Raw genomic sequence first — 24,165 nt, 5'->3', positions numbered from 1 at the left:
CACTGAGAATTGACCTGATCAGGGCCTTTGAGATGGGGTAAGCATGAAGAAAATGTTTTCACTTGTGGGGGAGGCCATAAATATAAGATAGTCACTAATAAATCCACTTGGAAATTTGGGAGAAACCTTGTTACTCAGAGTGGCGAGAATGCAAAACGTACTACCAAAAGAAGTAGTTGGGACAAATAACAAGCATTTATGGGATAGCTAAATATGCACATGAGGGAGAAAGGAATAGAAAAGTATAATGATTGGGATTAGATTAAGAAGGATGGAAGGAGACTCGTGTGGAGCATGAACTCAAGTGTAGACCAGTTGGGCAGAATGGCCTGTTCTGTGTTGTATACCCTTATTTAACTACAGTATCTGAAATATCTTCAGACCTTCCAGATTCAAATGCTACCATGAAATGCATTAAATGGTTGCCACAACTTATCTGTGGCTTCCAGTTGTGAAGATATTTACCATGTCTGTTGACTGAGCTGATTCAGAAAGTGTTTTGTGTTTAAAAAGGGCTGATAGCATAATTTTCATCTATGGAATGAAACTGGCTTAAATTGCAATGTTCAGGATAATGTGGACATTATGAATTGTTACAAAGCTGAAGGTTTATTCTCTTCATATTAACTCTAGGCTAATGAATCTTGGGACCTGAGATGTGAGCCTATACCTTCTCTGTATGTGTTTGAATGTGTGGAGCTGGAATTAAGCCTGAAGCTGGCAACAGGGGATGATGATGAGCAGTTGCAATCTGATTTCTCCTGCCCAATCACACTGCATAAAGGTATGGTGTAATTTTTTTTATTCGTTTGTGGGATGTGGGTGTCGCTGGTTAGGCCAGCATTTATTGCTCATCGCGAATAGCCCTTATAAAGGTGGTGGTGAGCTGCCTCCTTGAACCACTGTAGTCTTTGGGCTGTAGGCACACCCACAGTGCTCCAGGATTGTGACCCAGTGACAGTGAAGGAACGGCGATATAGTTCCAAGTCAGGATGGTGTGTGGTTTGGCGGGGAACTTGCAGGTTGTGGTGTTCCCATGCATCTGCTGACCATGTCCTTCTAGGTGGTAGAGGCTGTGGGTTTGGAAGGTGCTGTTGAAGGAACCTTGGGTGAGTTGCTGCAGTGCACCTTGTAGATGGTACACACTGCTGCCACTGTGTATTGTTGGTGAAGGGAGTCAATGTTGAAGGTAGTGGATGGGGTGCCAATCAAGCAGGCTGCTTTGTCTTGGATGGTGTCGAGCTTTTTAAGTGTTGTTGGAGCTACACCCATCCAGTCAAGGAGAGTATTCCATCACACTCCTGACTTGTGCCTTGAAGAAGGTGGACATTGGGGAGACGGGAGGTGAGTTACTCGCCGCAGAATTCCTAGCCTCTGGCCTGCTCTTGTAGCCACAGTATTTTATGTGGCTGGTCAATGGTAACCCACAGGATGTTGATAGTGGGGGATTCAGCAATGGTAATGCCATTGACTGTCAAGGGGAGATGGTTAGATTTTCTCTCGTTTGAGATCGTCATTGCCTGGTATTTGTGTGGCGCAAATGTTACTTGCCACTTATCAGCCCAAGCCTGGATGTTGTCCAGGTCTTGCTGCATCTGGACATGGGCTGGTTCAGTATCTGAGGATTTGCAAATGGTGCTGAACACTGTGCAATCATCAGTGAACATCCCCACTTCTGACCTTATGGAAGAAACATCATTGATGAAGCAGCTGAAGATGGTTAGGCCTAGCACACTACCCTGAGGAACTCCTGCAGTGATGTCCTGGGACTGAGATGATTGACCTCCAACAACCAAACCATCTTCCTTTGTGTTAAGTATAATTCCAATCAGCAGAGAGTTTCCCCCTGGATTCCCATTGACTCCAGCTTTGCTAGGGCTCCTTGATGCCATACTCGGTCAAATGCAGCCTTGATATCAAGGGCAGTCATCCCACCTCTGGAGTTCAGCTCTTTTGTCTATGTTTGGACCAAGGCAATAGTGAGGTCAGGAGCTGAGTGGGCCTGGCAGGACCGAAACTGAGTTTCAATTATTGCTGAACAAGTGCTGCTTGATAGCAATGTCGACGACCCCTTCCATTTCTTTGATGGAGAGTAGACTGATAGGGTGTTAATTGGCTGGGTTGGATTTGTCCTGCTTTTTGTCGACAGGATATACCTGGGCAATTTTCCACATTGCTGGGTAAATGCCAGTGTTGTAGCTGTACTGGAACAGCTTGGCTAGGTGCGCGGCTAGTTCTGGAGCAAAAGTCTTCAGTACTATTGCTGGAATGTTGTCAGGGCCCATATACATTTAGATAGATGATAAACTGGATACCTAACAGAAAATGTAATTGCATTGGTGTTGTATGCAAAGAAACTCCTAATCCTGGTCTATTATTTTAGCCAAATAAATGTTGTATTTGTAGGAGAGGCTGATGCTGATCACTCTTTCTTTTTTTTTTCCTGATGTTCCACTGTCTGGACATAATTTAGACCTGTGCCAATATATCCACAGCGAGGAATAGTGGCTGTCATTTATTTATCTAATGTTCTCATTCTAGATCCGTTATGTCCAACACGATATCATTGCACACACCTAGCTGGTGTACACAGCATTGGGCTGACATGGGTCAACGAACTGGAACAATTCTTCAGTACAGGTAGGTCTATTTAATCTGAAGGATTCCTTCCTATTCAAATGTTTTTCCATCAGTACTGATTTTTAAAAATAAAATAGTGTGGATTGATTTGTGATTTATGTTGACTTTTTAATTAAATCTTTCCAGCTCCCACAATGACATGGGCAGTCTTCCTTTGAGCTTCACTGGAATCCTGCTGCAGGCCAGACGTACTGGTGTTAATATAGCAAATTATCCAAACCTCACTTTTCTTTGCAGCTTCTTCTCCCCTACTGCAAGAGAGAAAATACTCAACAAGAAAGTTAGGGAAGAGAATGAGCTTTGTAGTCCAGGAAGAAGAAGGCACATTGGTTTAGGACTAGAACTACTGCTTGTGTGGCAGATAAACACCAACACTGACTAATTGGAACAAATGGCCTTTTACCTGTGTTGTGATGTCATTGTAAGGGTAGATGATCCTTATGGCATGCTAAGTTGCAGCCACTGAATCCCCTGCAATGATTTCCAGCTCTAGCACTGTTACCTCAGGGCGAACCGCACCTCCCCCACCAAGGATCTAGTCTTTGTCACCTCTTATTTCTCATCTACATGCTGCAACTCAGTCATGACATCAGAAAATGTGACATCAGGTTCCACATGTATGCTGACGACACCCAGCTCTACCTCGCCACCGCCTCTTTTAACCTCGACGGTGTCTCTGAATTGTCACAGTGCTTGTCCGACATCCAGTAATGGGTGAGCAGAAATTTCTTCCAATTAAATATTGGAAGACTGAAGCCGTTGTCTTCAGTCCCTGCCACTGATTCCATCCCTGTTCCTGGAAGCTGTCTTTGAGGCTGAACCAGACCGTTCGCAACCTTGGTGTTACATTTGACCCTGAGATGAGCTTCCAACCACACATCCACACCATCACTAAGACCACCTATTTCCACCTCTGTAACATTGGTTAACTCCACCCTTGCTTCAGCTCATCTGCAGCTGAAAAGCTCATCCATGAATTTGTTACTTCTACACTTGACAACTTCATTGCACTCCTGGCTGGCCTTTCATCTTTCACAATACATAAACTTCTCATCCAAAACTGCTACTTTTATCTGAAATTACACCCAGTCCCTTTTACCCATAGCCCTCATGCTCCCTGACTTATATTGATTGGCTCCTGATTCAGCAAAACCTCAATTTTCAAGATTCTCTCCATGGCTTCCCCCTCCCTATCTCTGTCACCTCCTCTAGCCCTATAACCTTTTGAGGTCTGTGTGTTCCTCTCATCATGGTCTCTTGAGCATCCCCAATTCTAATCGCTCCACCATTGGTAGCCATTGGTGTCTTCAGCTGCCTAGGCTGTAGGTTCTGGAATTCTCTCCCTAAATCTCTCTCCCCTCTACCTCTGTCCTTTTTAAAGCATTTCGGAAAACCTACTGCTTTGACCAAGCTTTTGGTTATCTGCCATAATGTCGTCTTATGTGGTTTGGTGTCAAAGACATTCTGCCTACCACTCAAATGAGTAATGTGGTATATTAATTCCAGTGCCGGTGTGATGCCAGGTATGTAGCCTGTACGTCCCAATGACTGGCAGGTCGTATCAAACAACATGTTCCTTTGGCTGTTTGCCTTATGCAGAGTACTGACCATAGTCAAGCAGCCTGTTGCACAGCTCAGAAGACAATATCTAACGTTAGATTTGATTCCACGATTGGACAGCACTTGCTGAACAATCCCAAGTGTGTTAATTACACTAGCAACCAATTTAAGATTATCAGTTGGACTCTCAGTGCTTGCCAGAAGCCAGATATATTCATATGCAGGGACCTGTTCCTTTTGCCTGCAGAGGACATGTCCAGGCATTGTGCCTTTTTTGAATTAAACAAAAGCGTTGAGGACAATAATTCCCTGGTGCATTCTCCATGGCAATGCCTCGACCAAGCAGCACCCTTTTCTCACACAGTATAAATTTCTGATCTCTTTGAAATTTGGCATTTTTGCATCTGTCCTGATGAGTACAAGATGAAAAGTTTTGGCAGGAACATAGGAAATAGGAGCAGGAGTAGGCCAGTCAGCCCCTCAAGCCTGTTTTGCCATTCAACTAGATCATACGCTGAAGTCCGGAAGTTGCGGTGCACCTGAATGGGCTCCAAAGGAGCCCACACAGTCTCACAGTTCGTATACTTAAAGCGGTGGGATTAGACTGGGTAGCCCCTTTTTCGGCTGGCACAGACACGATGGGCCAAGTAACCTCTTTCTGTGCCATAAACTTTCTATGATTCTATAAAGTGGCAGGGGCCATCAATTTAGAAACTTTGCATGTTTGTCCTCAAGTTGCATGGATTTTTCTGTGCAAAATGTTAGGGCTGATAAGTACAGGTGTAAATAAAGGAGTAAATAAAGCTGGAGAAGTCAGGTTGGTGGGGGATCTAGAGGGCAGTGGGGAGGAGCCAGGTGGCGTTAATGCTTGATGGACAGACCCCGGGAGACTTTTTAAAAGTAGTTTAAAAATTGTGCTATTTGAAAATATTAAAGATTAATAACTTGCCTGTCATTGAGCTGAGCACTGACCTCAAGGGGCGTATCTTCAGCTTATGGCGTCAAAAGGGGGTGTGGCTTTGCCAGCAGTGCACCGCGCTGGAAGCCCACGCTGCCTGTCCCGATGGTAAGCCCTGCTGCAGGAAGAAGAGGAAGTTCTCCCTGCAAACTACAAACCAGTTAAGTTTCACTGGGAAGATCGGGCCCTTATGTTTTTAGACGCGAATTATAGGTAAATGTGGAGCATCGGAGTCTCTTACAGACTGTAGTTGAGTAAAATGGTACTGTTAGTGTCTGAACAACACAAAACTCGACAACTGTGGTGGCCAAGTAATTGATATTGTTCCACAGTTTGGCTCAAGGTAAATTTACTTTCCTACTCCAGAAAAAGCAATACAAAGGCATGGTTTTTTCAAGAACAGGTAGCTACATATACTTGAAAAATAAACAAAGTAGAGTTTAGATTCTTTTTATGGGTGATTATTTGTCAGCAATTGATATTTCCTTTTTTAAGAAGGGTACTGTCTTGTACAGCCCCTGTCCCGAGGAAAGTGGTTTACCTTTTGCTTCTATGTCTATAGATGACGAAGATAAAAATGGGCTGCAGGAGTTGGCGGCAGAGCAGAAATGCTTAGTGGAACACATCCTGTGCACCAAACCGCTGCCACGCAGGTATCCTCTCTCTATGTTCCCCGTTACTGAATTACTGAAAAACACACTATTGGTTTTATGTTGCTATCTTAAGGTTTTAAGCTGTTTTTTGTGTTGTTTTTACCTACTGCAAACATTTTTTACTAACAGTTTAGTTTCTCTGTGACTCTGTGCCATATGTTTGGCCAAGGATGGTGGGGAGGTGGGTGGTACAGGAACTTTGTCTCAGTAACTGGTTCCTATGAGGTGTGTGGCTCAGCTGACTCACCTTTCATGTGGGCAAGAGGGTTTATGGGATTTGGACATAAACCTGCAGTCAATCACCCTGTGCTAGACTTTTAATCTGGGCTATTCAAGCCACATATTTTTATCTTGCAGCTTTTATGGTTTCCCAACTCTCTCTTATTTTTCTTGGTTCCATTTGCAGTTCTTCGGAGCTTTGGGTTAGTTATGAAAAATTGAGAGGTCTTTCTGAAGTTACTGTGGATTATACCTTTCCTAGTGTTCCAGATGCAGAGGTTAAAAAGTTTCAGGTCGATGACCTTTTGTCAGAACTGACTGAGGAAGGGTCATTGACCTGAAACGTTAACTCTATTTTTCTCTCCACAAATGCTGCCTAACCTGCTGACCATCTTCAGCATTTTCTGTTTTTATGTCAGATTTCCAGCATCCGTAGTACTTTGCTGGTGTACCAGAAGCAGAAGTGGAAATTTAAAGCTATGCTATGCAGAACTTGCATAAATAACAGTTTTATTTAATTTCACCTTCTCATTCCTCCTACAGTTCTGTCATTCAGCAGTTTAAAAAGTCTACCCCATGCTGTATATGTTTATATATCATCACCTGCTTTTCCTGTAAACCCTTTGACAACATTCATCTGTTTTTCTTTTTTAAAAAAATGCTGGTTCTGCATTATGAGAGTTTCAACAATCTGAATTCAGTTCCTAGCAGGGTGTAGAGCCATGGAGCAAAGCTGCCTCTGCAATGGGGAGTGTTCTTGTAAGGTTGGGGTAGGGTAAAGGGAGCTTTACTCTGCTTCAAGCCATGTCATGTTTGACTTGGGTGTGCTTGATGCTGATACTAGGTATGGAGTGTGTTTTGTTCCCAGTGTGAAATTTGCTAATCCTAAATAGTGAAAAATTCACAAAAGTAAAAACTTAATTGATTCTATTTTGGCTGAAATTTGTTTTATTTAACAATCAACCAAGCAGGCGTGCATATCCAATTTAAATTCAAATGTGAGAATTTCACAAAAGAATACAATACTGCTATGTTGCAGAATCTCTCTAATGTGAATTTCATACGAACTGGGAAGCCTGATGTAGCAGACAACAGAGTAGGAGCTAATTGCAATTTTTCAGAGTAGTTAGAAGTGGGTCGCACAGGATTCAGCTATGGGGCCACTTATGGTCACTGCGTATGTCTGATTTTTATATAAGGCTAGATTTGATTAGATATCTAAATTTTCTGATACCAACATAGGAAGTATAGTTAACTCCTTAGAAGGTGAAAGGAACTGAAAAGGAGCCAATTTCCTAACCAGGTAAATAATTAGCCATCAAAACCATGAGCTTTAACTTCAGCTAACAGTCGCTTATGATGGACTTTATTGAATGCCTTCTGAAAATCAATATAAATAACATCCATAGATATCCACCTGTCCACTACTTTAGTCACTCCTCAAAAAAATTCAATCAGAATCGAATCAAATGCAAATCTATGCTGGCTCTCTATGAACAACTGAGAATTTTCAAAGTGTTCACTCACCCGATTGCACCACAGTACTCTAACTAAGGCCTCAAGGTTTGAATAAGCACATTATTACCTCTTTGATTTTACAATGTATGCCCTCCAGACAAAAAAATTAAAACTTTTATTTTTTATAACATTATCAACCTGAGCTGCTGACTTTAATGTCCTGAGAACCTGTTCCTTCAAATCCTTCTGCTGTTCCACAGCACTGAGCCTACTTCCATTCAGAATATAAAATGTTGCTGCACGTTGGTTTAAAAAAAAAATCTCGTACTTACTGACATTGAAATTCATCTCTCACTTTTTAGGCCCTTTATCCACATTGCTTTTTATATCCTAAAAGAACTCTAATAAGTTTGTCAAACATGATTTCCCTTTCATAAAACCATGTTGCTTTTGCTTGATTGTATTACGGTTTTCTAAATGTCCTGCTACTGCTTCCTTAATAATGGATTCTAGCATTTTCCCAATGACAGATGTTAGGCTAATTGGTTTGTAGTTTCTGCTTTCTATTTCCTTCCTTTCTTGAATAGGGGCGTTACATTAGCGGTTTTCCAGTCCACTGGGACCTTTCCAGAATCTACGGAATTTTGGAAGATTACAACCAATGCTTCCACTATCTCTGTAGCTACTTCTTTTAAGACCCTAGGATGCAGGCCGTCAGGTCCAGGAGACTTGTTGGCCTTTACTCCGATTAGTTTTCCTAGTACTTTTTCTCTAGTGATAATTGGTTTAAGCTGCTCCATCCCTTTTGCCCCCTGATTTTCTACTATTGGGATGCTTTTAGTGTCTCCTACCGTGAAGACATACAAAATATTTGTTCCAAGTCTCTCCCTTTTCCTCCTTTTCCATTATTAAATCCCCGGTCTCACCCTCTAAGGGACCAAAGTTTACTTTACCTACTCTCTCCTTTTTATATACCTGAAGCTTTTACTGTTTGTTTTTACATTTCTTGCTAGTTTACTTTCATTCTAATTTCTCTTTTTCTTTTGTCATCCTTTGCTGCGGTTTGTAAAATTTTCCCAATCTTCTGGCTTGTTTTCGCAGTATTATACGCCTTTTTCAATTTGATACTATCCTTAACTTCCTTAATTAGGCATGGATAGTTCATCCTTCTCATAGAGTCTTTCTCAATGGAATGTATCTTTGTTGAGAGTTATGAAATATCTCAAATGTCGGCCACTGCTTATCAACCATCTTAAATTTGAACCTATTTTTCCAGTTCATTTTAACCAACTATCTAAGGAGGTGGATCGGCACCCCATCTACCACCTTAGACATTCACTCTCTCCCTATCTAACCTCATTAATTTATTTATTTGATTAGTTAATTAATTTTTAATTGAATCAATTATTTTAGTTCTTAATTGTTTATCTAGTTTAAGTTACTAATTTAGTTATTTAAAGTAATAGCAAGTTTCAGTTTCCTAGCTTAGAGGCAAAAAACGTAAATCCATAATACTCACCAAGCACTCACCTACCTGCTGTCCTGTGACGTCACTCTTCCTCTTTGCAGTCTCCGCTCCTGCTGTTTTCAATTTAAAAAAAAACTCACCAACTACTCACTTATCACCTCATGTTCACTAACCTCTCGGTTCTTTGATTGAAGATTGCTTTTGTTAAATTACCTACTGTTTCCTCACCTGATTTACATGGCCTCAGAGCTCCTCCTGTGTACTTGCTATGACGTCAGTGTTAACATCATTTTGTCAGAATTCCAAGAATCCTCTGGTGTTTGTGCTAGACAGTTCCTACCTTGGTGCTCTGCGCTGACTGGGAATTTTCCTTCATTGCCAGTCCTTTTTAAACAGAGTCGGCTTCTCTCTCATTGCTCCACATGACTCCATATGACAGACGTGTTTAAAATTCTGAAAGAGTGGGACAGGGTAGATAGAAGCAGACAGTTTTCAATGGTTGAGGGGTCCAGAACGAAGGATCATAGATAGACCAATGACAGGGATTTAGAACAGAGCAGGAGAATCTTCCAGGTATAGTTGTTGAGGCAGAAACAACGTTGGCATTCGAGATTAGATTGGATAGGGGGATGAAGGTTAAAAGGATGCGGGAACAGGGTGGTACATATGCTCATGTAGAGGGCAAGGCAATCACCAATATGGACTGGTTGGGCCAAATCTCCTGTCTTGTAAACTTTCTTGTATTCCTTCTGCCTCTGCAAAAAGTCCCTTTAATAACCTTGTAATATTGCTTTCACAATGTGATTGTGAAGTACTATGCACTTGAAGTTACAATTTTAGCAAAAACAAATGGACCTATTCAGCTTGCAAACTAATTTATAAGCTAGCAACTTGAATGTAATCCTTTATTTCAAAGTAATCGGTTAGATGAGACAATATCCAGGAATTCTGGTCTCTTTTAAAGTCAGTCTCACCTTTTTTATGTTTGTCACATTTGATTGGTAAGAAGTTTGGCAGCTTTGTTTTCACCACGTTTGTGTGTTTTTACAAATCCTTACAGCCGGCCTGCACCAATCAAAGGATTCTGGATCATTTCGAGCCTGTCCCTAGGAACTACAATGATTTGTATTACAGATTCATTTGAATGCATCATAAGACAATTGCTGTAAGTATTTTCTTGTATTAACAGATTAATTTGGAAAGCTCTCATTTAGCAGGGTTGGAAAGGTACAGTACTTGGGGAAAATGAGCATATGATTTGTTACAAATTGTACTGCCAGGTCAAAAACTTATGAATCAATAGCATTCTAGACCAGGGAGATCCCAAGTTTGATCTCTGGCCTCTATGTTGCTGAACCAGTTGGATCACTTGATATCACCGGACAGTGTTCCCACTCCTAATTGCTCTCCTACTCGCATGTGTGCGCATGAATTTTGGATGAAAACCGAAATCCAGCTCTTCTGAAACAGCTTGCAGTCCTGACTCACTCTAAAAGACTGGTTCTTTGGGCGAGGTATCAGAGGCCATCTGGTGCCTGCGGAACTGTACCTCAGGATGAATGACCAACTTCTTAGGGATGCTTGGAGGAAAGGAGAAAATTTAAGTTAGAAGAGTTTGCAAAGGAATTTGATAGGTTAAGTGAGCAAAAATTTGACAGATGGTGTATAATGTGGGAAAATGTGAGGTTATCCACTTTGGTAGGAAGAATAGGAAAGTAAAATATTTAAGTGGAGAGACACTACAGAATGCTGTGGTACAGAGGGATCTGGGTATTTTTGTACATGAGTCACAAAAAGTTAGCATGCAGGTAGAGCAAATTAGGAAGGCAAATGGAATGTTTGACTTTATTGCAAAGAGGAATGGAGTATAAAAGTAGGGAGGTCTTGCTACAGCTGTACAGGGCATTGGTGGAATCACACTTATAGTACTCCTTATTTAAGGAGGGATATACTTGTATTGGAGGCAGTTCAGAGAAGGTTCACTAGGCTGATTCCTGGGTTGAAGGAGTTGTCTTATGAGGAAAGTTTGAACAGGTTTGCCCTGTACTCATTGGAGAATAATAAGTGATCTTATTGAAACACATAAGACTCTGAGGGGGCTTGACAGGGTAGATGCTGAGAGGATATTTCCCCTCAGGAAATCTAGAACTAGGGGCCATAGTTTCAGAATAAGGAGTCGGAGATAAGGAGGAATTCTCTTCCCCAGAGAGCAGCAGAGGCTGTGTCATTGAATGCACTCAGGCTCAGAGAGAGAAATTCTTGAAGTATAGGGGAGTCAGGGTTATGGGAACAGGCAGCAAAGTGGAGTTGAGGCCAAGATCAGATTAGCTATGATCTTATTGAATAGCAGAGCAGGCTTGAGGGGCTGAATGGTCTACGCTTGCTCCTGTTTCTTGTATTCTTATGACTTATATATTGACTGGGACTGCCTTAGTGCGAAGGGATCAGATGGGGAAGAATTTGTTAAGTGTGTCCCGGATAGTTTTCTGAAGCAGTATGTGGATAGCCCTACTAGAGAAGGGGCTACACGCGACCTCCTCTTAGGGAATGAGGATGGGCAGGTAGTTGATGTGTCAGTGGGGGAGCACTTTGGGACCAGTGACCATAACTCTATTAGCTTCTAGATAGTTATGGAAAAGGATAGGACTGGACCTTAGGTTGAAGTCCTAAATTGGGGGAAGGCTAATTTCGATGGCATCAGATAGGAACTCTCAAAAGTTGAATGGGAGAGGCTGTTTACAGGTAAAGGGACGTCTGGCAAGTGGGAGGCTTTTAAAAGTGAGATGGGAAGAGTTCAGGGCCGGCATGTTCCTGTTAGATGGAAGGGCAAGGCTGGCAAGTTTAGGGAACCTTGGTTGACGAGGGATATTGAGGGTCTGGTCAGGACAAAGAAGGAGGCATATGTCTGGTATAGGCAGCTGGGATCGAGCGAGTTCCTCAGAGTATAGGGGATGTAGGCCTACACTTATAGAAATTAGGAGGGCAAAAAGGGGCCATGAGATTTCCCTGGCAGATAAGATAAAGGAGAATCCTAAAAGATTCTATAAGTATATTAAGAGTAAAAGGGTAGCTAGGGAGAGAGTAGGTCCCCTTAAGGATCAGTGTGGCAATCTATGTGTGGAGCCACGGGAAATGGGCGAGGTCTTAAATGAATATTTCTCGTCCGTATTTACCGTGGAGAAGGTCATGGAAGCTAGTCAGTTCAAGGGAGGGAACACCGATATCCTGGAGCATATCAACATTACAAAGGAGGAGGTGTTGGAGGCTTTGAAGCGCATTAAGGTGGATAAATCCCCAGGGCCTGACCAAATGTATCCTAGGATGCTATGGGAAGCAAGGGAGGAGATTGCTGGGGCCATGGCAGAGATTTTTGTATCATCGTTAGCCATGGGTAAGGTACCGGAAGACTGGAGGATAGCTAATGGTGTGCCTTTATTTAAGAAGGGCAGCAGGGATAAGCCAGGGAACTACAGGCCGGTGAGCCTTACATCAGTGGTGGGAAAGTTATTGGAAGGGATTCTGAGAGACAGGATTTATATGCATCTGGAAAGGCATGGTCTGATTAGGGATAGTCAGCATGGCTTTGTGCATGGGAAATCATGTCTCTCGAATTTGATTGAGTTTTTCGAGAAGGTGACCAAGAGGATTGACGAGGACAGGGCGATGGATGTTGTCTACATGGACTTTAGCAAGGCCTTTGACAAGGTCCCGCATGGTAGGCTGGTCCAGAAGGTTCGAACACATGGGATCCAGCGTGAGCTAGCAAATTGGATACAAAATTGGCTTGGTGATAGGAGGCAGAGTGTGGTAGTGGGGGGTTGTTTTTCAGATTGGAGGCCGGTGACCAGTGGTGTGCCGCAGGGATCGGTGCTGGGCCCTCTGTTGTTTGTCATATATATTAATGATTTGGATGTGAATGTAAGGGGCATGATTAGTAAGTTTGCAGATGACAGCAAAATTGGTGGTACAGTGGACAGTGAAGAAGGTTGTCTAAGGTTACAACAGGATATAGATCAACTGGGAAAGTGGGAAAGGGATTGGCAAATGGAATTTAATGCAGACAAGTGTGAAGTGATGCATTTTGGGAAGTTAAACCAGGGCAGGACATATACAGTGAATGGCAGGGCCCTGGGGAGTGTTGTTGAGCAGAGAGACCTTGGGGTGCAAGTACATAGTTCCCTGAAAGTGGCAACACAGGTAGACAGGGTGGTGAAGAAGGCGTATGGCATGCTTGCCTTCATCGGCCGAGGCATTGAGTACAAGAGTTGGGACGTCATGATACAGTTGTACATAATGTTGGTTAGGCCGCATTTGGAGTACTGTGTGCAGTTCTGGTCGCCGCACTACAGAAAAGATGTGATTAAGCTAAAGAGGATGCAGAAAAGATTCACAAGGATGTTGCCTGGTTTGGAGGGCTTGAGATATAAAGAGAGATTGTATAGGCTGGGTCTGTTTTCCCTGGAGCGAAGGAGGCTGAGAGGGGACACGATAGAGGTATATAAAATTATGAGAGGCATAGACAGGGTAGATAGCCAGAGTCTGTTTCCCATGGTAGGGGTGACTAAAACTAGAGGGCATAGATTTAAGGTGAGAGGGAGGAGGTTTAAAGAGGGTCAAAGGAGTACACTTTTCACACAAAGAATAGTGGGTATCTGGAATGAGCTGCCTGAGGAGGTGGTGGAGGCAGGAACAGTAGCAACATTTAAGATGCATCTGGACAAGTACTTGAATGAGCAAGGCATAGAGAGATATGGAATTAGTGCAGGCAGGTGGGATTAGTATAGATAGGCATTATGGTCGGCATGCATGCGGTGGGCCGAAGGGCCTGTTTCTATGCTGTATGACTCTGACTATGAAATAATGCTATAAATTATGTGTACATAAAATGGGTCTGATATTTCCAGCAGTTCTCTTGAAACCGTTTGAATACTGCTTGCATTTATTGCTATGTAATAGGTTTTCTAACTGTATGTTTGCAGGACTACTACACGGCCAGTATCGCCACCACTATTGTGTTCTAACTCCGACACCGGCAGTGTGGCATCTCCACTACGAAACTTTGCAAGCAATTCCTTTGAACAGCATATTAGGAACATTTTGCGTCGTAATACAACCAATCCACTGCTTCTGAGGTATTGTTTTAATCTGTAGACATGTGGCATGTTTCCATTCAAATGACCTCAGTGCATGCAACCAGGTTGCCTCCATCTGAAATAATGAAATGAAGTCAAAATGGCATAAATCTGAATTCTGCTTGCTTTTTTCACTCTCCTGATAATTTAGCGTGTAACAGCGCAATGTGCCACTGAAGCCATACATACAGAACAGGATGGTTTGCTGACCTGTGCTGAATTTGCTAATCTCAGTTGGGGCATTGCAGTCGCCTTTCAACACTGCATCCTGTAACTCCTGAAGTTTGTGAATGTTGCTTGGGAAAGGATTGGGTCAGGCTGTGAGGCCCTGGTTGGTATGCTCTGTCTGGGCTCATACGAAGAATGGTCACTTTGAATTATTCATAAGCTGTTGGGATGCATGAAATTGCTGTGCTGTGAGTTGGCACTTTCAGAAATGGAGGGGGTGAAAATTGACAGAAAATGGTGTTTTCAACCTTGAGAATCTGAACTACAATAATGCATTTGGTTCTCCCCTTGCAAATCCGTGCTTAAATACTGGTCCTTTTTGAAGTTTGCACTCTGACATCTCTTGGACGGAAAGTTTGGAGCTTTTACAATTGAAATGTGGGTGTCACTGGCAAGGCTGGCATTTATTATCTACAAAGTGACTCCTGACAAGGCAAGGCCCGTTGACGTCATCAGAGCGCCCCAAGCTGCGTACTTGCACAAGCGGTCTCCTGCACTCAGATGCTGCATTTGTGCAGCCCATGCCTTGCCTTACCAGGACTAACAAGCGCATGTGCAGAAAAATGCTTTCCCCCCTTGGCCACTCACTCCAGGCCGCTCGCTGCTCGCTCCCCCCAGGCGCTCGCTCTCCGCTCCTCCCCCTCCCGCTCTCTGGCTGCTCCCCCCCCCCCCCCCCCCCACCCCAGCTCTCGGGCCCCTCGCTCCCCACTCCCTCTGCCGACTCGCTCCCCGCTCTCCCCAATCCGGGCGGCACAGTGGCGCAGTGGTTAGCACCGCAACCTCACAGCTCTGGGTTCGATTCTGGGTACTGCCTGTGCGGAGTTTGCAAGTTCTCCCTGTGACCGCGTGGGTTTTCTCCGGGTGCTCTGGTTTCCTCCCACAGCCAAAGACTTGCAGGTTGATAGGTAAATTAGCCATTGTAAATTGCCCCTAGTGTAGGTAGGTGGTAGGGAATATGGGATTACTGTAGGGTTAGTATAAATGGGTGGTTGTTGGTCGGCACAGACTCGGTGGACCGAAGGGCCTGTTTCAGTGCTGTATCTCTGAATAAAAAATTAAAAAAAAATAAAATCCCTCCAGATGCTAGCTCTAGGCTGCGGGCCGCTTCCCTCCTCTCGGCCATTCACTCCGCCCGAAGAAGCAAAGCGGGCCGCGAGGGGTGACGGGGCAATGTAGGAGCAAGTGGCTGAGAGGAGGGAAGCGGTGCGGCCTAGAGCTAGTGTTTGGAGAGATGGGGGGGTGCAGGGAAGCATGGAGAGCGCGGGATGGGGGGGGAAGTGGGGAGTAAGTGGCCGGAGAGCGGGCTGTGTAAGGGGGAGTGAGTGGCCAGAGAGCGGGATAGTACTGAAACCTCACAGAATTACGGAGGGTGTGCAGCACGGTTAGAGGTGCTGTCCTTCTGATGAGACTTTAAACAGCGTAATTTTCTCCGTGTATCAAACATGTCCATTGTTGCCATGGGTTGAAGTTGTTTTTCTGTGATTAATTGAGCAGCACCATCTTTAATCCCGGCAGCAGCCTGAAAGTCGCAGACAGTGATGTTTAAGTGGATGAGGCTACATTTGCGCATGTGCAAGTACAGAGACAGCTAGTGGTTGCGTTGTCAACAAATGTAGCCTATTATCTAACCTTAGTTTCCCTGAGAAGGCACTAATAAACTGACTGGCTTCTGGCCCACATCAGAGGGCGTTCGAGTGAATCACTTTGGTTTGTGACTGGAGTCTCGTATAGACCAGGCTGGGTAAGGATGTAGGTTTCCTTCCCTAAAGAACAGTTGGGTTTACACAATAATCTGACAGCTTTATGATCAATTTTACTGATACCAACTTTTATTTCCAGATTTTATTTTTGAACTCAAATTCTCACATTCTCTGCATTACTAGTTCAGTAACATAATCACTTGTTACGGACAGGTGGTAAGGAGTGTGGGTGGTTCCCACTGTTCACCTCCCAACTGACTGCAGGTCTGATTATTCACAGTCTTGAACTTGTGGAGGTATTGTAGAGCTCTAGTCCAAAGCTGGTGGTGTGTAGTTTACCTTCACAGATAATTAGTCTCAAAGTCACTTTGTGACGTTTCTGCTGTGGTGGCTGTTCTTGGTCTTCTCTTGCCTGCTGTATCCTTCTCTCAAGCTTTCTGTGATGTTGGCTTGATCTCTAACTCTCTCTCTCTATCTCTCTCTCTCTCTCTGTCTGTCCCTCCCTTGCTCTCTCGCTCGCCATCTCTCACTGTTTATTTCATCATGACTCCTTCTTGACACACTGCATTACCATACCCATAGGGTGAGATGGCACATTCAAGTCTCATTCATGTTGAAATCTTCATCCCCACTTCCTGGTAGACTTATCAAGGTGAAGTTTGATCAGGCATGAAGGATGGAGCTTCACTCAACCAGGCAACTGGTGTGGGAGGTGACTAACACATGCGATGTGCTAGTGATCCATATTAGATTAATCCATGTCTGTGTTCGTCAGTAATCCCGTTGCCATAGTACATCTGAAAAGCCATTTTGCCTGATCCTTTGTGTGGCTTTTTACTTGTACCCTGTCCAAATGTAATTGAATTTGAACAGAGTGACCATGTTAGAGTTTCTCATACCTGGAACTCTACAGAATACGCAGTGATGCAGATTCATTCCTCATTTCAGAGCCTCTGATGCAGAGGGATCTCCACCACCACAGGAATGTCTGCAGCTCCTAAGTCGAGCCACCCAGGTCTTCAGAGAAGAGTACATCCTCAAGCAGGCTCTTGCAAGAGAGGAGATCACACGCAGGTAATGGCGCCACCTTCTGGTTCATTTAAAATAGCAACTTCATTTATATAGCGACCTTAACCTAGAAAAATTTTCCAAAGCATGTTACATAAGTGTAATCAAACATACTTTGACACCAAGTAACATAAGGAGGTATTAAAACAGGTGAGATAGGTTTTAAGGAATGTCTTAAAGGAGAGGAGAGTGGTAGAGCGATGGAGAAGTTAGATTACAGAGATGGGGAGGGGCAACACCTTAGAGGGATTTGAAACCAGGACAGGAATTTTAAAATTAAGTTGTAGTCTGCCAGGAGCCTATGTAGGTCAGTGAGCACGAGGGTGATGGGTGAACGGGACTTGGTACGAGATAGGGTATGGGCTGCAGAGTTTTGGATGAGCTTCAGTTTATGTCAGTTGGAAGGGAGGCTGGCCAGGAAACCATTGGAATGGTGAAATCTAGAGGTAAAAAAGGCATGATGAGGGTTTCAGCAGCTGGTGAGCTGTTGCAGGGGCTGAGTCAGACAGTGTTAATGGAGTAAACAGTGTATTAGATTTATAATGGATAAAAAAACAAAACAAGGGAATGACAACTATCCCTATTTAAGGGACAATTCCAGGAAAAGGCATGACATGTTTGAATGTTTAGCTAATCAATGCATCTCTGTAACTTTCAAAATGTTGTGTATATAAACTCTGTAAACTCGAGACTGACTTGGCTTCCCATAGCCCTCAGCTTTCTGATTTGCTTATTCTCCACCCTTGCTAAATAAAAACAAATTGATCGTTTCAAACAAGTCTTTTGTCACCTCTCCCAATTCTTTTTCTTCGCCGTACCCCAAGCTCTAAATGCTCCTCCCCTTCAGTCTACTTCCCTCAACCCCTCCACCTGAACATGCTCACCTCCTCCTGCTCACCCCAAACACACTTTCCCCCCACCCCCACAATGCTCTTTTCCCCGACTCCTAAATGGCAGTTGGGGTGGGCCATGAATGTTGGCCATGTCAGTGAAGCCCACATCCCATGTATGAATGATTTAAAAACAAATTGTTAATCGAATTGTCAGCAATGTTGTCATGGCTGGGGAGGCTCTTGTTTGCGATTGTGGGAAGGCTGTAACTGTAACTTCAGTAAAACTATATTTTAGGCTTGCTCACTGGACCTGCCAGCAGCTTCTAAAAAAACTTTGACTCTTTTTACTGATTGAAAAATGTCAGCTCTGTTGATCATGTATCATACTATACACATGTTGATCTGAAATTGGTGTTTGTAGTATAATTAGACTTAATTACCACTATACACTACACTATTGTAGTAATGAGTTAATTGAATCACCAAGGCTTGATGCATAAAGGAGAAATCTGTTCCACATTCCAGGGTGAAGCTTCTGGGTAGTCAGAAGAAGAAGCAACAGCAGGATCTCGTGCAGTGCATCAGGGAGAAGTAAGTACATGCTGCCCTTTAAATGGCTGCATGTGGATCATTTATAAGCCACTTAGTAATGTGAAACGCTATGATGATGCTGCTGTGATAGCTCACTTGATTAACACCATGAACAGCCATGCCATTCATTTTTTAGTTAGTGAAGTTATCTTGCGCCTCACAGGATCTCTCCCATCTCTGAAGAGTGATACAGCATGACAACTTCACGCTTCATTTTAGCTTTGTTGGACTAATTTATTTTACTAGAGTAGACTAGCAAATAACTAACAGTAGAAATTCTTCTACGTAATTTTTAAAAATAGAAGTTGTAATTTAAATCTGAGCTATTCTTCATAGAATTCTTATATTCCTTTCCTTGTAATCTTTACTAACTGGAAGTTAACTAGTTTATTTTGTCTTTCCGTGGCGATTTCAGTCTACTTGAAAATTTCACAGCGCTACTTACTTACTGCACCCTCCTCTGCAAACCCTTTTAATACCCTTCAAATAGATGTCAAGGTTTATTAACTTTTTCATAATTGAACCACATGAAAAAAATAACTCATACCGATAACAGCCAATTATTGTGTCTATTTGAAACCTGTGGCTTGGTCCCTCATTCAAGCCTTTTGTCATAGAAACATTCAGCAATATCTTACAATATCAGTATTGATTCAGACCAGGATACAGTTGGTGACATTTTAAACTATGTGTATTGTGATTACATTAAAGGGACAGCTGTCAGACCAATATTTTTTGTCACAAGGCTGACTAGGAGGCCATTGCAAAATTAGGATTTGCATTGGCAAAGGCATGAACAAGGGTTTCAGGGGCTGAGGGTAGAAGTAGACAGGAACTTGGGGTTTGAAACTTGGCTTTGATGAATAGGATACAAGATGCACACCTCCAGATTCAGTCTGGGTCAGGGAAGGGGGACATCTAAATAAACTGCTTATTGACTATTCTAATGCACTCCTGGCTGGATTCTGACTTTCTACCCTCTGTAAAGTTGAGGTCATTCAAAACTCTACTACTTGGGCCCGAAGCACTGGAATTCCCTTCCTAAACCCCTCTGCGCCTCTCTTTTCCTTAAAGGTGCCCCTTAAAACCTACCTCTTTGACCAAGCTTTTGGTCATCTGCCCTAATATCTCCTTATGTGCCTCCATCATATTTTGTTTTATAATGTCGCTGTGAAGTGCCTTGGGATACTTTATTACAGTAAAGATGCCAATTAAATAGAAGTTGTTGAATCTGAATGGGACAATCTTGATTTCCTCACTGTTGAAGAAACTTAACATTTGATAAGACAGTTGCATTGTACAATGGCCTACGTGATGTGCAAAGGAGAGATGGAGTAGGGAATCTGGGAGAGCCATTTTGAGCCAGGAGCAGAGATCTCAGTATATTGAAGTATTTCACCTGTTGCTGTTTGATGCATTGATTTATATATACTGTTATGACCAGGTGAGAAGGAGGTCTAGGGGTTCCCTTCCAGAGTTTTGATTTAAACACACTGTGTTCTAGCTCTTCCTTTGTGAATCCTTGTTCACTGCTTTCCAATTATAAGGCAAAGAAATGAGCGCACACAGGCTTTCTTGGGTTTAAAAAAGAAAAGTGAAATTTATTAAAACTTAAACTCTAATTCAGTTAACACCTAAAGATACATGACGTGCCCACGCTAGCATGCATACGCGATACACACATGCAATGGGACAGAAAAGAGCAGAAGAAAAAAATCGTGGAAAGGTTTGAGGCAATCTCCTGAAGAGGGGGTTTTGTTACCGTGCTTCGAGCTTGCTGTAGGCCTTGCTTGTAGGTAGATCTTACTTATTGTTGGAGCTCAGTATTTTTCTTCAACCTTATTCACTGTAGGAGACTTTTCTCTTTCGGGGTTCATATGTCTTCAGTGGATTTCCGAAGCTGGTGAGAGAGATGAGAGCAGACAGGAGAGGCTCTTTTCAGCCCAGGAACAAACAGCTTTGAGTTCAAATTCTCTGTGACAAGTTCAAAAAAAACCTTCATCCGTCAGTCATGTGACTTAAACTGTTCTGACCATGTCACTTTGTGTATTCGGCCATCTTAGCAGTTAACCTGGAATGCTAGCTCCTCCACCTTCAACGTCTGGTAATCAAAAGTCCATTGTGGATTGAATGTATCAGGGAATTTCTTTGGTCCCTTTTAAGCACTGTCTGTAGTTATGCAAATGTATTTCCAGTCAAGGGTCTGCTGTTGCTTTCTTTTAAAAAGCGAGTTCTTTCTTTACTCCAGAAACAGTTTCAAAATCAGTGTTCATGTGGCGAAATTAATGTGCCTCATCCTTGGCAGTTGGGGACGTGCATGACAATACTTTGTAAATAGAGTGATTTTAATTGGATGGAGATTGCCAGCAGGAATTGTTGATTGAGTTAGTACAACTCTTTTTGAAAAAGGTGCCAGTTCAGCTTTGGTTGTTATGAAAGTGATTCTTCTGTTAAAATTTTTTTTTTTAAAGTAATTTATAGTTAAGCTAAATAAATGTTGGATCAGTTTGTTTTAATCGAGAGGACAGTGAGGGAGCCGATTGGCAATGGTGGTGTTATTTGTCACATGGCTTGTTTTAAAGATGAGCAGAAACCATAGCAACAGGTGCAGAAAATTGACAAGCGCTCCTTTGATTGAACAATCAGAGAACATTTGGGTGGGCAGAAAACTGTCCAGCTTTCTGGTCGTCAGTGAGTGAGTGTGTGTTTTACCTTGGAGGAAGAGACCAGATTCTTGCTGAATGTTTTTGAAAAGTCAAGTGTGGCTGAAGTGTCAAAAAAAACAGAAGGAGAAGAGAATTCCAAGGAAGAACAGAAGACCACAACCCAGCTTGATTCCTCGCAATTCCCTAAAACACTCTGTGAAGTTCAGTGTGTCAATTCGTCTTGTTTCCTGTATTTCAAGAAGGCCTGCTAAATTGCCTTTCAACTGCGCCTGAAGAGAGCTAATTCTGGAAGATTTTAAAGATCCCGCCTGTGCTCAGAGGTTGGACTGCGTGCCAGTTTGGTGCAGCGTGTCTCATCTCCCATTTTTCCAGGGGTGGGCAAGTGATCTACCTGGCTGTGATTTTTTTGTCTGTAATAGAGCTCTGATCTAAAAAAAAATATTTTTTTTTTACTTTTTCAGTTAACTGATATATAATATATATATATGTGTGTATGGGAGAGCGAAGAGTTAAGGTTGAAAAGGGGACTTTTTAAAATTTAATGTTGGATTTTTAAAATTTTGATCTATGTGATATTGTTTTGCTTCATTACTAGTTAAGACTTGTTTTATAATAAACAGTTAATTTTGTTATTCAGTAAAGATACCCAGTTAGTGTGTTCTGGTCTGGGGAAAATAGTGTATCCGATTGACTGTCAGTAAGTGGGAAAATTTAAAGAATATGTTGTGACCTGTGGAGAAGTGGGACTGAATTAACAGTGCACTCCTCCCGACTTGGTCGTAACAAGGTGCTGATTAAAACTAATTTTCTTCACCAGGAAGCTGCTGCGGGAAATGGCAGAGATACTTGCTGAGAAGTACGAGGAGGCAAAAGAAAACCAAGACGACTTCATGAATAGGTATGGAACAAAAATAGAACGACATTTCGTAGTGTTTCCTTCTCTCTTGTAAGTAAAGAAATGGGTGAACATGTGTGTATAATTTTAGAAAAAAGATTCACTTTCTGATGTACCTCACTTTGCAGGTTGAAGAGTGTCCTGCGCAGTTTTAATTCAAAGCTTCCTGTGCTGTCTGACAGTGAGAAAGACATGAAGAAAGAACTTGATTGTATCAATGAGCAGCTTAAGGACCTGGGAAGCAATGTTAAGCAGGTACAAATAATCTTCCACCCTAGCTTTGACACGACTTTAAGATGTCACAGGTTTATCTCCTGGCACAATGTTCTACATGCGTGATTTGAACCTTGTTTCATTCAGAGTTCAGATATCCTGCCAAAACTATAATCATCTCCCACTGATTAAGGAGATAATGATGGGAGGTATCTCATAGAATAATAGGCTGGTGATGACACGTCTGCTGGCTGTGTAACTATTAATGCATTGGCTATATACAGAATAGTTGGAGAAGAAAATCTCCCCATATCCTAATTTTCAGATTAATCAGCTTGGCCTGGTCCTGCTAACGACTCATCTTTGAGACTTCATTTTCAAATTGAGCAAGGGAAGAAGCTTCCATTTTAACTCCAGCTATTTGAAAGATATGTGGAATAAAATACACAATCTCCTGATTTTTTTTTTTGTCACAGATATCTCTTTTTAATAAATGCAAGTTAGGCCTACTGTGGTAGTAGCTGTTGCTCAGTTGGTGACACTCTTGCCTGAGTTGGAACGTTGTGGCTTCAACGTTCAAGAAAGCCACTCCAGGACTTGGGAACAAAAGACTAGGCTGACGCTCAAGTGCAGTACCAAGGAGTACTGCACTTTTGGAGATGCCATCTTTTGGATGAGACGTTAAACTGAGGCCCATCTGCCTCCTCAAGTAGACATAAAAGATCCAATGGCACTATTTCAAAGCAGGGGAGGGGTGTTCTCCCCATTGTTTTGACCAATATTTATCCCTCAATCAACATCATTTCAAGAACATATGATCTGGTCATTATCTGCTGTTTGTGGGTGCTTGCTGTGTACAAATTGGCTGCCACATTTTCTACATATTTTTGCTCGTTCATGGGATGTGGGCATCACTGGCTAGGCTCGCATTTATTGTCCATCCCTAATTGGCCTTGAGAAGTTGGTGGTAAGCTGCTTTCTTGAGCCACTGCAGTCCACAATGCTGTTAGGAAGGGATTTTGACCCAAGGACAGTGAAGGAACGGTGATATAGTTCCAAGTCAGGATGAAGTGTGGCTTGGAGGGGAACTTGCAGGTGGTGATGTTCCCATGCATCTGCTGGCCTTGTCCTTCCAGGTGGTAGAGGTTGGGGGTTTAGAAGGTGCTGTCGAAGGAGCCTTGGTGTGTTGCTGCAGTGCATCTTCTGGATGGTACACACTGCTGCCACTGTGCGTTGGTGGTTAAAGCCACTTATTAGCCCAAGCCTGGACGTTGTCCAAGTCTTACTGCATCTGGACACAGGCTGCTTCAATATCTGAGGAGTTGGGAATGGTGCTGATCATTGTGCTATGATCAACGAACAACCCCACTTCTGACCTTATGATGGAGGGAGGGTCATTGATGAAGCAGCTGAAGATGGTTGGACCTCGGACACTACCCTGAGGAACTCCTGCACTGATGTCCTGGGACTGAGATGATTGATCTCCAACAACCACAACCGTCTTCCTTTGTGTCGATAGGACTGTAAACAGTAGAGACTTTTCCCCCTGATTCTCATTGACTCCAGTTTGCTAGGGCTCCTTGGTCAAATGCTGTCTTGATGTCGATGGCAGTCACTCTCCCCTCACCTCTTGAGTTCAGCTCTTTTGTCCATGTTTGGACCTAGGCTGTAATGAGTCAGGAGCTGAGTGGCCCTGGCGGAACCCAAACTGACTATCAGTGAACAGGTTATTGCTGAGCAAGTGCCACTTGATAGCACTGTCGATGATCCCTTCCATCACTTTGCTGATGATTGACAGTAGACTGACAGGGCAGTAATTGGCCGGGTTGGATTTGTCCAGCTTTTTGTGGACAAGACATACCTGGACAATTTTGCACATTGCC

The 24,165-nt window shown here is 43.0% G+C and overlaps 1 protein-coding gene across 3 annotated transcripts in view; it reads left to right on the top strand.

Annotated features, from left to right (window-relative positions):
* Positions 1 to 24,165, top strand: part of nup88 (nucleoporin 88) — a 61,454-nt gene that overhangs the window by 22,531 nt on the left and 14,758 nt on the right. For all 3 annotated transcript variants that reach the window (XM_068010050.1, XM_068010049.1, XM_068010052.1), the window contains exons 7-15: positions 634 to 784; positions 2,542 to 2,640; positions 5,721 to 5,811; positions 10,017 to 10,121; positions 13,936 to 14,088; positions 16,965 to 17,090; positions 18,443 to 18,508; positions 21,992 to 22,072; positions 22,198 to 22,324. In XM_068010050.1, the coding sequence (XP_067866151.1) occupies positions 634 to 784; positions 2,542 to 2,640; positions 5,721 to 5,811; positions 10,017 to 10,121; positions 13,936 to 14,088; positions 16,965 to 17,090; positions 18,443 to 18,508; positions 21,992 to 22,072; positions 22,198 to 22,324 (999 nt within the window). The remainder of the gene's footprint in view (positions 1 to 633; positions 785 to 2,541; positions 2,641 to 5,720; positions 5,812 to 10,016; positions 10,122 to 13,935; positions 14,089 to 16,964; positions 17,091 to 18,442; positions 18,509 to 21,991; positions 22,073 to 22,197; positions 22,325 to 24,165) is intronic.

Source organism: Heterodontus francisci, chromosome 30 (assembly GCF_036365525.1).
Source record: "Heterodontus francisci isolate sHetFra1 chromosome 30, sHetFra1.hap1, whole genome shotgun sequence".
NCBI lineage: Eukaryota > Metazoa > Chordata > Chondrichthyes > Heterodontiformes > Heterodontidae > Heterodontus > Heterodontus francisci.
Note: the sequence above shows the minus strand (reverse complement) of the source record. Positions and strands in the feature narration are given on the sequence as shown.